Source organism: Chanodichthys erythropterus, chromosome 3 (genome assembly GCF_024489055.1).
Source record: "Chanodichthys erythropterus isolate Z2021 chromosome 3, ASM2448905v1, whole genome shotgun sequence".
Taxonomy (NCBI): Eukaryota; Metazoa; Chordata; class Actinopteri; order Cypriniformes; family Xenocyprididae; genus Chanodichthys; species Chanodichthys erythropterus.
This window is the reverse complement of record NC_090223.1, coordinates 51,285,624-51,298,331: the sequence shown is the minus strand read 5'-3', so window position 1 is coordinate 51,298,331 and position 12,708 is coordinate 51,285,624. Positions and strand designations below refer to the sequence as shown.

The following is a 12,708-nucleotide window of genomic DNA, read 5'->3' as shown; positions in this document are numbered from 1 at the left end:
GTGGGTACGGAAAGTATTCAGACCCCCTTAAATGTTTCACTCTTTGTTATATTGCAGCCATTTGCTAAAATCATTTAAGTTCATTTTTTTTCCTCATTAATGTACACACAGCACCACATATTGACAGAAAAACACAGAATTGTTGACATTTTTGCAGATTTATTAAAAAAGAAAAACTGAAATATTACATGGTCCTAAGTATTCAGACCCTTTGCTCAGTATTTAGTAGAAACACCCTTTTGATCTAATACAGCCATGAGTCTTTTTGGGAAAGATGCAACAAGTTTTTCACACCTGGATTTGGGGATCCTCTGCCATTCCTCCTTGCAGATCCTCCCCAGTTCTGTCAGGTTGGATGGTAAACGTTGGTGAACAGCCATTTTTAGGTCTCTCCAGAGATGCTCAATTGGGTTTAAGTCAGGGCTCTGGCTGGGCTATTCAAGAACAGTCACGGAGTTGTTGTGAAGCCACTCCTTCGTTATTTTAGCGGTGTGCTTAGGGTCATTGTCTTGTTGGAAGGTAAACCTTCGGCCCAGTCTGAGGTCCTGAGCACTCTGGAGAAGGTTTTCGTCCAGGATATCCCTGTACTTGGCCGCATTCATCTTTCCCTCGATTGCAACCAGTCGTCCTGTCCCTGCAGCTGAAAAACACCCCCACAGCATGATGCTGCCACCACCATGCTTCACTGTTGGGACTGTATTGGACAGGTGATGAGCAGTGCCTGGTTTTCTCCACACATACCGCTTAGAATTTAAGCCCAAAAGTTCTATCTTGGTCTCATCAGACCAGAGAATCTTATTTCTCACCATCTTGGCAAACTCCATGCGGGCTTTCATGTGTCTTGCACTGAGGAGAGGCATCCGTCGGGCCACTCTGCCATAAAGCCCCGACTGGTGGAGGGCTGCAGTGATGGTTAACTTTCTACAACTTTCTCCCATCTCCTGACTGCATCTCTGGAGCTCAGCCACAGTGATCTTTGGGTTCTTCTTTACCTCTCTCATCAAGGCTCTTCTCCCCTGATAGCTCAGTTTGGCCGGACGGCCAGCTATAGGAAGGGTTCTGGTCATCCCAAATATCTTCCATATAAGGATTCTGGAGGCCACTGTGCTCTTAGGAATCTTAAGTGCAGCAGAAATTGTTCTGTAACCTTGACCAGATCTGTGCCTTGCCACAATTCTGTCTCTGAGCTCTTCAGGCAGTTCCTTTGACCTCATGATTCTCATTTGCTCTGACATGCACTGTGAGCTGTAAGGTCTTATATAGACAGGTGTGTGGCTTTCCTAATCAAGTCCAATCAGTATAATCAAACACAGCTGGACTCAAATGAAGGTGTAGAACCATCTCAAGGATGATCAGAAGAAATGGACAGCACCTGAGTTAAATATATGAGTATAACAGCAAAGGGTCTGAATACTTAGGACCATGTGATTATTTCAGTTTTTCTTTTTTAATAAATCTGCAAAAATGTCAACAATTCTGTGTTTTTCTGTCAATATGGGGTGCTGTGTGTACATTAATGAGGGAAAAAATTAACTTGAAAATTAAAATGATTTTAGCAAATGGCTGCAATATAACAAAGAGTGAAAAATTTAAGGGGGTCTGAATACTTTCCGTTCCCACTGTACATGGATGGATGTGCTTTTTTGGGCTTCCAAATCTGTTACTGTTCACTCACAGTTTAAAGCTTGATAGAGCCTTATATATATTATATTATATTATATTATATTATATTATATTATATTATATTAATTATATTATATTATATTATATTATATTATATTATATTATATTATATTATATTATATTATATTATATTATATTATATTATATTATATTATATTGTATTATATTATATTATATATAAAAAAAATATGGACTTTTATGTTTAATTCAGTGTTTTACTTGCTCATTCCTAGTCATTTTTTGTGAAATTTACAGTTAAAATTGTTTCTGCATATGCCAACTTTTGCAAATGTTTACAGAGAAAAACTGAGCATCATACACTAGACTTTCAGGTTATTCTGAACGCAACAAACTCACACAGAAGCATACTCCTCGTTTCTATGACACGCATGACAAATGACAACAATATGTGTTCCAAAATCGCCTCAAAATATCAAACGTTTAACATCCTCTGACTGGATAGAATCAAAGTCTGAAGCTAAAACATCAGAGATGTGCTCATTATATACACTATGCCATTTTCTGTGAAATGTCAACTCCGACTGACCAAAATCTGCAGACTGTGTCTGACTTTTTGCTACTAGCATTGACTCACCCAGACTGCAAATTGGGGCAAAGCTTTGTGTGAAAGTTGCGCAGTGTAAGTCAGCCTTTAAGCAATATCACGAGTGCTGATATTTAGACCAATGCACATTGATTTTATACAGCAGTTCAAAATCATTCAAAACAAAACCAACTATTGAGTGACTCCGTTCCTGAATTCATCAGTGGAACTGGTTAAGCGATCTATTCAGTGACTTACTTAAAGACTTGTTAATTGTCGCCATCTATTGGTGTAATGATTTAACCAGCAAAGTAGTAATTGAAATATCCCCACCACCAAAGCAAAAACACAGACAAGCAAAGTAATACAAATAAGGAAGTGTCCCAGTGTTGGACTTTTGGAACATTGCTCAGGAATATTGGTCTAGTTTACTTTCACTGTAAACACTGCATTACTATAAACACGGAAGGAAGTTTTGTGGTAACTGCATGCCAAAAATACTCCTAGGGCTTAACCATATGCAAATCAAATATTTGCTGAAAAACCTGTTTGCACACAAACTACTACATGCCATCCGTCGTCTTATTGATAGTTCATACTGTTTTAGCAAGTAAAAGGCCTTTCAGTATTTCTGCTGTGAAATCTTTACTGATTGTTATGAAGTAAATGTAAAAATAGCTTTTCTATTGTTCATAATATTTCAAGATGAACACTTAACGGACTGAAGCAGCTTAGCTTTACTTAATTATCCACAATTTATTTGATTATTATTATTATTATTATTATTATTATTATTATTTAAAAAAAATCATGTTAAAATGTATCAAATATGATCAATCAAGCTTTTGAGGAAGGTTTATCTGTTCATCTCTCAATCATCATTGTATTGCATTATATGTTTTAAAACTACAGAGCTTTGATAATAAAACTAAGCTTACTAAGACATTACTGGGAGATGTAAGTAGTCTGTTATACTGTTATATCTCATTGATTTACATTACAAGCATCAGAATTTCATCTTTCTGACCATATAAATATTAGCATCTGCACCAAATAGCATGTTTTTGCTCAGTTTGCGCCTCTGAATAAAAGCAGTCAGTAGTTTTTTCCCTCCTCGAGGGTGAGTTTCATATTCTCACTGTATCGTATTATATGAGTCATAAAAGCCTGATGTATCAAATATTATATGCAAAGTAAAAAAAAAAAAATTTAGATTGTCTACATTTTTATTTAAATTGGTTCAATAAACTGTTCCATTTAAAAAAAAAAAAAAAAGAGAAAAAAAAACTATTTTTTCCCTCATTGTTATTTCATATGTCAGACTAAGATAGGGTAAACTTGTATTCATCCCAGAATGTTTCTTTAATAAAATCTGGACCTTTTATTCACACTCTTATTGGTTAATTTAGCTTTGTAGGATAACAAGGTCATGTATTTGAGGGTAGTTTCACTGCGGTAAGTCTTTCAGAAGCTCAAATATAAATGTATTAATGTTTTTCATGTGTGTTTGTTCCTCCAGTCAGACATGACTGCTGAGAGGGTCATCACACATGAAGAAGGGGAGAAGCTGGCTAAGGTATGAGTGGACATGCATGCTTCCATGCACCTGCTCTTACAAATGACCAGTGAACAGTTACTTATCTTCAGTACTTTTCTTTTTCTTTACTAAAGCAATATGGAGTCCCTTTTATGGAGACAAGTGCCAAGACTGGTGTCAATGTGGAACTCGCTTTCCATGCCATAGCAAGGTCTGAGACTTTATTTTTATATATTATATACATTAATGTGATTTTGAACAAGTGTCACCATTACTATTCATCATATATTCTGTTAGGGATTGAAACAAATATTAAAGTCGGCATGAAACTAAAGTTGATTGCTCTGACAACATTGTCGTCTGTACGTGAAAAACACTAAGGAAAAACTTTTCAGTTTTTAGCATATCGTTGTCATGTAAATGTTCCCCCAGACATATATTCATGTGAAAAAAAAGAAAGGAAATGTAGGGCGGGGCTTGATTTTGTCCATGGGGAATTGATTGAATGGCTGTGGTTTGCTATTGGTGGATCTCATGTGAGTGACAGGTTGCCCCGCCCTCACGCCAGTAAACGCATCATCAGAGAAGAGATGTCACTGTAAGAGGGAGGGGAAGATATTTTGATTTAAAGGGTGAGCTCACCCAAAAATAATTTTTTTTTAAATTTATCACTCACCCTCAGGTCACAACCGTAAGACCTTTGTTCATCTTCAGAACACAAATTAAGATATTTTTGATAAAATTCGATGGCTCAGTGAGGCCTCCATTGACAACAAGATAATTAACACTTTCAAACTGCCAAAGTCACATGAACCATTGAAATTTCGAAACGTTTCAAAACGCTTATTAGTTTATTTATTTATAAAGCACTACTAAAACAACAGAGCATTGACCAAAGTGCTCTACAATAAAGAAATTCTTCATAAAGAAAAAAAAAGAAACTAAATAAACTAATAACATCATGACACCAACCAAATATCTAAAACAATACAAACAAAAATCAATGCCTCAATACACTGCAGTCTCGAAAGCTAAACTAAGAAGATGTGCCTTCAGACGTCTTTTAAAAATGTTTAGAGTGGAAGATACTCTAATGTGAGATGGTAAACTATTCCATCTCCCCTCCGCTTGTACCTCGTCCTCTGAATGATTAAAACAGACTGATCAGAAGACCTTAAAGTCCTAGGAGGCTTCTGCACCAGTAAGATCTCTGACAGGTAAGAGGGAGCTAACCCATTCAGGCACTTGTATACAAAAAACAAGAGCTTAAAATCAATCCTGTACTGGACAGGCAACCAGCCCAGAGAAGATAAAATAGGAGAAATATGATTCCACTTGTCAGGAGCCTAGCGGCAGCATTCTGGACTAATTGCAACCGGTTGAATGCCTTTTGACAAACACCTACATACAAAGAATTGCAGTAGTCAAGCCTTGTAAACACAAAAGCATGGATCACCTTCTCACAATCATTAAAAGAAAGAAAAGGCTTAACCTTCACCAATAGTCGTAAATGAAAAAAAAACTTGTTTTAACGACTGAGTTTATCTGTTTATAAAATTTTATGGAACTGTCGAACAGTACTCCTAGATTTTTAACCACAGTTTTACAAAAAGGGGTCAGCTCACCTAAATTTGACAGTTCAGGAAGGGCAGGACCGCCGAACCAAATAAGCTCCGTTTTACACTCATTAAAATTTAAAGGTCCTGTTGTTCGTGATCCCATGTTTCAAACTTTAGTTAGTGTGTAATGTTGTTGTTAGAGTATAAATAAAATCTGTTAAATAAAATATCTCGCTTGGCATTGAACCTTGAGCTTTAAAATTTTACAGAAGTCACCTACATCGAACGGCCAGTATGGACTACATCCCTCTACTTCCTTCTTCAATGACGTCACTAAAACAGTTTTTTGACTAACCTCCGCCCACAGGAATACACAAGAGTTGCGTTTGTAGAGTGTGTTTGTCGCCATGTCGTCGAAACGCTGTTATTTTCATCCCGCAGTCCAATCACTGGGTCTGATTCCGGCTCAAATTAATAGGGTAAAATTAAAGACATGTTTACAATAACACTGAGCGCGTGCATCTCCACCTTATGGTAAGAGGCGTGACCTTTCCGGACAAGGAGCGCTAAGCTGCTGTCGAATCACAACACAGGAACCGCTGGCACAATCAGAACTCGTTACGTATTTCTGAAGGAGGAACTTCATAGAACAAGGAAGTCATCAGCCTGTTTTTATGACAGTGGAAACAGTGGTTTACAGATAAGTAAATTATGTGAAAAATACTGTGTTTTTTTACACGCGAAACATGAACATGTTATATTGCACACTATAAACACAATCAAAGCTTCAAAAACCACGAAAAACGGGACCTTTAAAAAGTTTGCCGACATTCAGGCTTTAACCTCCTTTAAACAATTCACAAGGGAATCCAGAGCATTTTTATTACTTTTCCTCAGGGGCAAATAAATTTGCGTGTCATCCGCATAAAAATGAAAGGAAATCCCATACTTGTGAAAAATGGCCCTAAAGGTAAAATATACAAGGAAAATAAAATAGGGGCAAGAATGGATCCTTGAGGGACACCGCAAGTCAAAGGGGCAGAAGATGAAACCGCTTTACCTAAATTAACAGAGAAACTTCTATTCGATAAGAAAGATCTAAACCACTTAAGAGCAATACCCTGAATACCCGCCACTTCCTCAAGGCGTGAAACAAGGATCCCATTATCAATTGTATCGAAAGCTGCAGTAAGATCTAAAAGCAAAAGAACCACAGAATGACCAGAATCACTTAATAAAATATCATTAAGCAACAATGCAGACTCTGTACTGTGGTGGGCTTTAAAACCAGACTGAAAAAGCATTTTGGTCCAAAAAACTCTGCTGTTGGCTAAGAACAATTTTCTGTAAGACCTTAGATAAAAACTGAAGTTTTGATATTGGTCTAAAATTAGACAAACAGAGCAATCCAAATTTGGCTTTTTAACAAGAGGTTGCACTACAGCATGTTTTAATGACAACAGGACCATACCGGAAATCAGACTACCATTAATAATAGACAAAACTTATGACATAACGAAGCCTAGTTTACTGAAATCATGTGACTTTGTCAGTTTGATACACGCTCCGAACCACTGATTCGAAACAAAAGATTTGTAAAGCTTCATGAAGCAGTGTTTTGAAATTGCCCCTCACTAGATATTGTTGAATAAAGTCGTTATTTTTTTTTTTTTTTTGGCACACAAAAAGTATTCTCACTGTAGTCACATGAACTGTTTTAAATACGTCTTTAGTAGCTTTCTGGGCATTGAAAGTGTAAATTATCTTGCTGTCAATGCAGGCCTCACTGAGCCATCGAATTTTATCAAAAATATCTTAATTTGTGTTCTGAAGATGAACGAAGGTCTTACAGGTGTAGAACGACATGAGGGTGAGTAATTAATGACAGAAATTTCATTTTTGGGTGAACTAACCCTTTAAGTGTGAACTGAATGTAATTTTTGAACACTTTAACTGCATGTTAAATGCAATTAAATAAAATTGTATTACAATTTAAATTTGATATAGAAGCCAGTAAGCTGAACTTACTTAACTGACTTAAGTAGGATCTGAAGTACATCTTCATATGTAATTTAATTATTACATCTTTGAAGTATGGTTAAAGTTAATGCTGAATGAACTGACAAGCATTTATGATAAATTAAAATATACTTAAATTTCTACTGAAACTTGTCTGTGACGTATTTAAATATATTTTTAACTACATGTTTGTGAAGTTTCACTTTAATTTAAAATATATTAACTGTAATATCAAATAACATTACACATCAAAATAAGTGTATTCTCATATTAATTATTTATTATTATAAAATGATTTGAAATGTACTTAAATTTAATTTGACATTATTAGTGTACTTTTTAAAAGTCCACTTAAGTGTGTTAAACAGTCATGAAAGTGTCTCTCTACAGTAAGTGCACTTAAGTGGCCTTTTATTTCAGTAATATTTTAATTTTTGAAAGTAGAATGTTATAAAACATATACTTTTAAGATTTGAAGTACACAACAAGTGCACATTCATTACAATTAAATGCACTTCTTTCACAAGGGCCTTCAAACTGCATAAGAACTTCAAGGTGTTTTTAATGCTTTGTCAAACGAACATTCAAAGATTGCCTCGATGATCTACTTCTAGTTACACTGAAATGGCTGGATATTATGTACTTTTAAAATGTTTCTCTTTTAATCTCCACACAGAGAACTGAAGCACAGAAATCTCCAGCAGCCCCACGAGCCCAAGTTCAAGATCCACGATTACATCGAGTCACAGAAGCAGAAGTCCAGCTGTTGCGGCAGCCTCGTGTGACAGACCTCCTTCACGTCTTCATCCGGTCAACACCTGAGATATTTCTACACAAAGATGCGTGTGTGAATGAAACGTGCGTTATTTTGTTGTGTCTGATGATTCGCTTTCTAGTCAGGAATAAACAGCCAAATACTGCTGAGGTACATCAGAGTAATAAGCTTCTGGAGGTCTGCTTTATAAACTGCATTAATCCAGGTGTGTACAGTTTCCAGGTACGTTTGTCTGTGTAACATGTTTTTCCCGGGTTTATCTGATGGTTATAGCCTCAGTCTACACACAGTATAAAATATATTGCTATTGAATTACATTATACGCCACGCATATGTGCTCTAATTGGGCAGTGAACTTGTGTCTGTAGTGTTTTAGTCAAAATATCAGCTTCTGTTAAGTATTATGTTTACAATCAGTGTATATATTGACTTGAAAACAATCATAGCACAGCTTGACAGAGTCAGGCCTGATCATGTCGTAAAATGGGTTTTATTTCACATGTCACACTCACTAGTATGATTGTCTGACATGCATAGAGATTAATGTGAAATGTGAATATGGGCTGTATAGTAATATTTTACTATTATTATTATTTTTTTTTTTTCACAGTGATCACAAAGTGCCATGAGAATGTCCATTGTAACCACGTACACTTGTTTTGTAAGAGAGGACTTTTCGTTTTCAGTGCATTGTTTGGGTGTTTTCCATCGTTTCATTCATTAATATTTAAAGCCACAGGGGGGCGGTGTTACACACCGAAAATTACGAATAAATAATGAGCTTTTCGATTTAATTGTTGCCTTACCTTTCAAGTTTATATGTGTCCTGTACTTTTAAATAAAGTGAATCACGTGAACGTTGACTTATGGGTCTGGGTTTGGGACAAGAGAAGATGAACAAGTCTTATTTAAGTGAGTAAATGCTTGTGTTGTACTATGTAAGTTGTTTTGCATAAAATCATCTGCCAATTGAATAAATGTAAATGTTATTTGAGCTTGGCGAGACATGGTCTGTGGATGCTGTTGGTTATTTTGTGACATGAGTCATGTGACCTCACACAGTGTTTGCTAAATCTTTGGCTCATGGCAAGGAGTAATGAGCAAAAAAGAACATCATATCTGTTGATTTCCTCTGCGACTCCATTTTCTGTTTTAAACAATTATTAAAATCATGTTTTAACCATTCTGGAGAAAACAGAACCGTAAGAACCCTAGTTCTTACTGAGATATAATAATTTGTGTGACCGCTAGCCCCAGTTTCCCATAGAGAGTAGTATAGGATGAATTCAGATAATATGGATCACTGGGAAATGTGGGATGTGTAGCCTACATGCAAGTCTGTGTGCACATTACCATTCTCTAGCTGGGTGCCATGTGATTGAAATCCTCTGATTTCATGCCTGTAAAAATAAAATGTTTTTATGCAACAAAATATGTATTAACATCATGAAACTACACTTTTTCAATACAACTGAAAAACTGATAGGAAAACATTCTGCTTAAAGGTGTTCGTTACCATTAATTTTCTTTGTTTCCTTCATATATGTCTCACTTACACTGTCTTATTTGAAGCGCACTAACTTTTGAACAAATTTGGGGATTTGGCAGAGGAAATTAGCCCTAACTGTCGGTTGTCATCTATTTATACCATTTAACGTGACAAATAATTTTCTTATTAGCTAATATAATTCAATTTTAATTTTATTTAAATTGGTTTACACTCTAAAAAATGCTGGCTTAAAAATGGACAAACCTAGCGGTTGGGTTAAATGTTTTACCCAACCTGCTGGGTAGTTTTAACTCAAATATTGTTTAAAAAATTACTATATTGCAGGCTTAAGATGTACCCAAAATAGGCTGGAAATAAACATTTATTAATGTGTTTAATAAATTAACATTTATCACTACGTTTAACAAATAATAATTAAATAATAAACAATTGCTTATTAATAAATGTTCACCTTTTGATTTTTATTGTTGCCTCTATAATTATGTCTGATTTCTTTTTATTTATTTCCAAACTATTTTGGGGCATACAGTAATTTTGAGTTAAAGGGTTAGTTCACCCAAACATGAAAATTTTGTCATTTATTCCTCACCCTCATGCTGTTCCACACCTGTAAGACCTTCGTTAATCTTCGGAACACAAATTAAGATATTTTTGATGAAATCTGATGGCTCTGTGAGGCCTCCATAGCCAGCAATGACATTTCCTCTCTCAAGATCCATTAATGTACTAAAAACATATTTAAATCACTTCATGTGAGTACAGTGGTTCAATATTAATATTATAAAGTGACGAGAATATTTTTGGTGTGCCAAAAAAAAACAAAATAACGATTTATATAGTGATGGCCGATTTCAAAACACTGCTTCAGGAAGCTTCGGAGCATAATGAATCAGTGTATCGAATCATGATTCGGATCACCAAAGTCACGTGATTTCAGAAGTTTGGCGGTTTGACACACGATCCGAATCATGATTCGATACACTGATTCATTATGCTGCGAAGCTTCCTGAAGCAGTGTTTTGAAATCGCCATCACTATATAAATCGTTATTTTGTTTTTTTTTGGCACACCAAAAATATTCTCGTCACTTTATAATATTAATATTGAACCACTGTACTCACATGAACTGATTTAAATATGTTTTTAGTACATTAATGGATCTTGAGAGAGGAAATGTCATTGCTGGCTATGCAGGCCTCACTGAGCCATCGGATTTCATCAAAAATATCTTAATTTGTGTTCCGAAGATGAACGAAGGTCTTACGGGTGTAAAACGGCATGAGGGTGAGAAATTACATTATTTTCATTTTCGGTTGAACTAACCCTTTAAAGCTGCAGTCTGTAAGTTTTGCCTCTTTATCGCCATCTCTGTTTGAAACCTGAAATTGAAACTCTTATTGGGAAAACTCCATATTTACAGTCACTTCTTAATGTTCATAATACAAGTCATAATCTGCGCTTTAGCAGTTTTATTAATCTCTGCATACCCAAAGTCTGTACCTCTTTTGGTCGTTGCTCTTTTCAGTTTTAATAAATGAACTAAACTTTAAAGTCTGCTGCAGATGATTCCAATCATCTGCAGCAGACTTTAAAGTTTAATTTATATCACTTTCTTACTTTAAAAGTTCAATTCAGTCAATAATTCAAGATCATTGTAGGCCTACTTGTTTTTATTTATTTGTTTGTTTTTATATGTCACTGTTTATGACTGTGTTATTTGTTACTCTATTATGTTTTCTATTGTATTGTACCTGCTTTTTGCAACCTGGTCTCATGGGAGAGACGTACCCGCGGGCACATTTTCGCGAGACACAAAATTACATACCGACACGTACATCTCGCTGCAGTTTCCGACTAGAGGCCGGTAAAACGTCAATGAGCGCTTTGGCTTGTTTTTACACACGGTTTTGATGACGGCCGGGGTCGGATTATGGATTCATAAAGACTCGTTTTCGCGTCTCCTCGCGCAATATCATGTCACGACTTCAAAACGCTTCTTACCGTGCCCGATTTTTAAACGAACATACTTTGGACTTTGCGTCGCTTGACCGGCTCTACGGGTTTCGCTTTTTTTGGCCATGACCAAGCTTACTCGGTAGCTCAGCCGATACGGAGTTGGACTTACGACGAGGAGTCGACTTCCCCCCCCATTGGTTCTCAATTGATTTACCTGGTTAAATAAAGGTTAATTAATTAAAGGTCCCGTTCTCCGTGATCCCATGTTTCAAACTTTAGTTAGTGTGTAATGTTGTTGTTAGAGTATAAATAAAATCTGTAAATTTTAAAGCTCAAAGTTCAATGCCAAGCGAGATATTTTATTTAACAGAAGTCGCCTACATCGAACGGCCAGTTTGGACTACATCCCTCTACTTCCTTCTTTAATGACGTCACTAAAACAGTTTTTTGACTAACCTCCGCCCACAGGAATACACAAAAAAAGGGGCGTGGTCTTGTTGCGCTCCCAATGAAGAGCAAGAGTTGCGTTTGTAGAGTGTGTTTGTCGCCATGTCGTCGAAACGCTGTTATTTTCATCCTGCAGTCCAATCACCTTTATTTGGCCTTCCCAGGGACGCTGTACTTAGAGATCAATGGTTACAATTTATGTTTAACTCGGTTCCCGAAAATTATAACTGTGGTATCCTTACTGCAATAGTTAATGTTGGACTGGAGTGCACATAATGGCCACAAGAGGGGACTATGTTGGCTGTTTTCCGTATGAGGTACTCTTCTGAGTGAGTGCTTACGTACATTTTCTGTCGCTGCTTGTGGAGATTAAAGAGTTCAGTCTCTCGGGAATTATTGTCTTTTGTGTTCATTCGGCACAACACCACAATAATCCACATGTAAAACTATGTGCAGCACACGTTATGGTAAGAGGCGTGACCTTTCCGGACAAGGAGCGCTAAGCTGCTGTCGAATCACAACACAGGAACCGCTGGCACAATCAGAACTCGTTACATATTTCTGAAGGAGGAACTTCATAGAACAAGGAAGTCATCAGCCCGTTTTTATGACAGTGGAAACAGCGGTATACAGATAAATAAATTATGTGAAAAATACTGTGTTTTTTACACGCGAAAC

General features: G+C 36.3%; 1 protein-coding gene across 2 annotated transcripts in view; it reads left to right on the top strand.

The window, feature by feature from the left end:
* Positions 1-9,521, top strand: part of LOC137017934 (ras-related protein Rab-37-like) — a 28,263-nt gene extending 18,742 nt beyond the window's left edge. Inside the window, exons 6-8 of one of the 2 annotated variants that reach the window (XM_067382722.1) lie at positions 3,747-3,803; positions 3,899-3,975; positions 8,019-9,521. In XM_067382722.1, the coding sequence (XP_067238823.1) occupies positions 3,747-3,803; positions 3,899-3,975; positions 8,019-8,127 (243 nt within the window). In that variant the 3' untranslated portion in view covers positions 8,128-9,521. The remainder of the gene's footprint in view (positions 1-3,746; positions 3,804-3,898; positions 3,976-8,018) is intronic. The other variant, XM_067382721.1, reaches the window with a different exon arrangement.
* Positions 9,522-12,708: the final 3,187 nt, after the last annotated feature.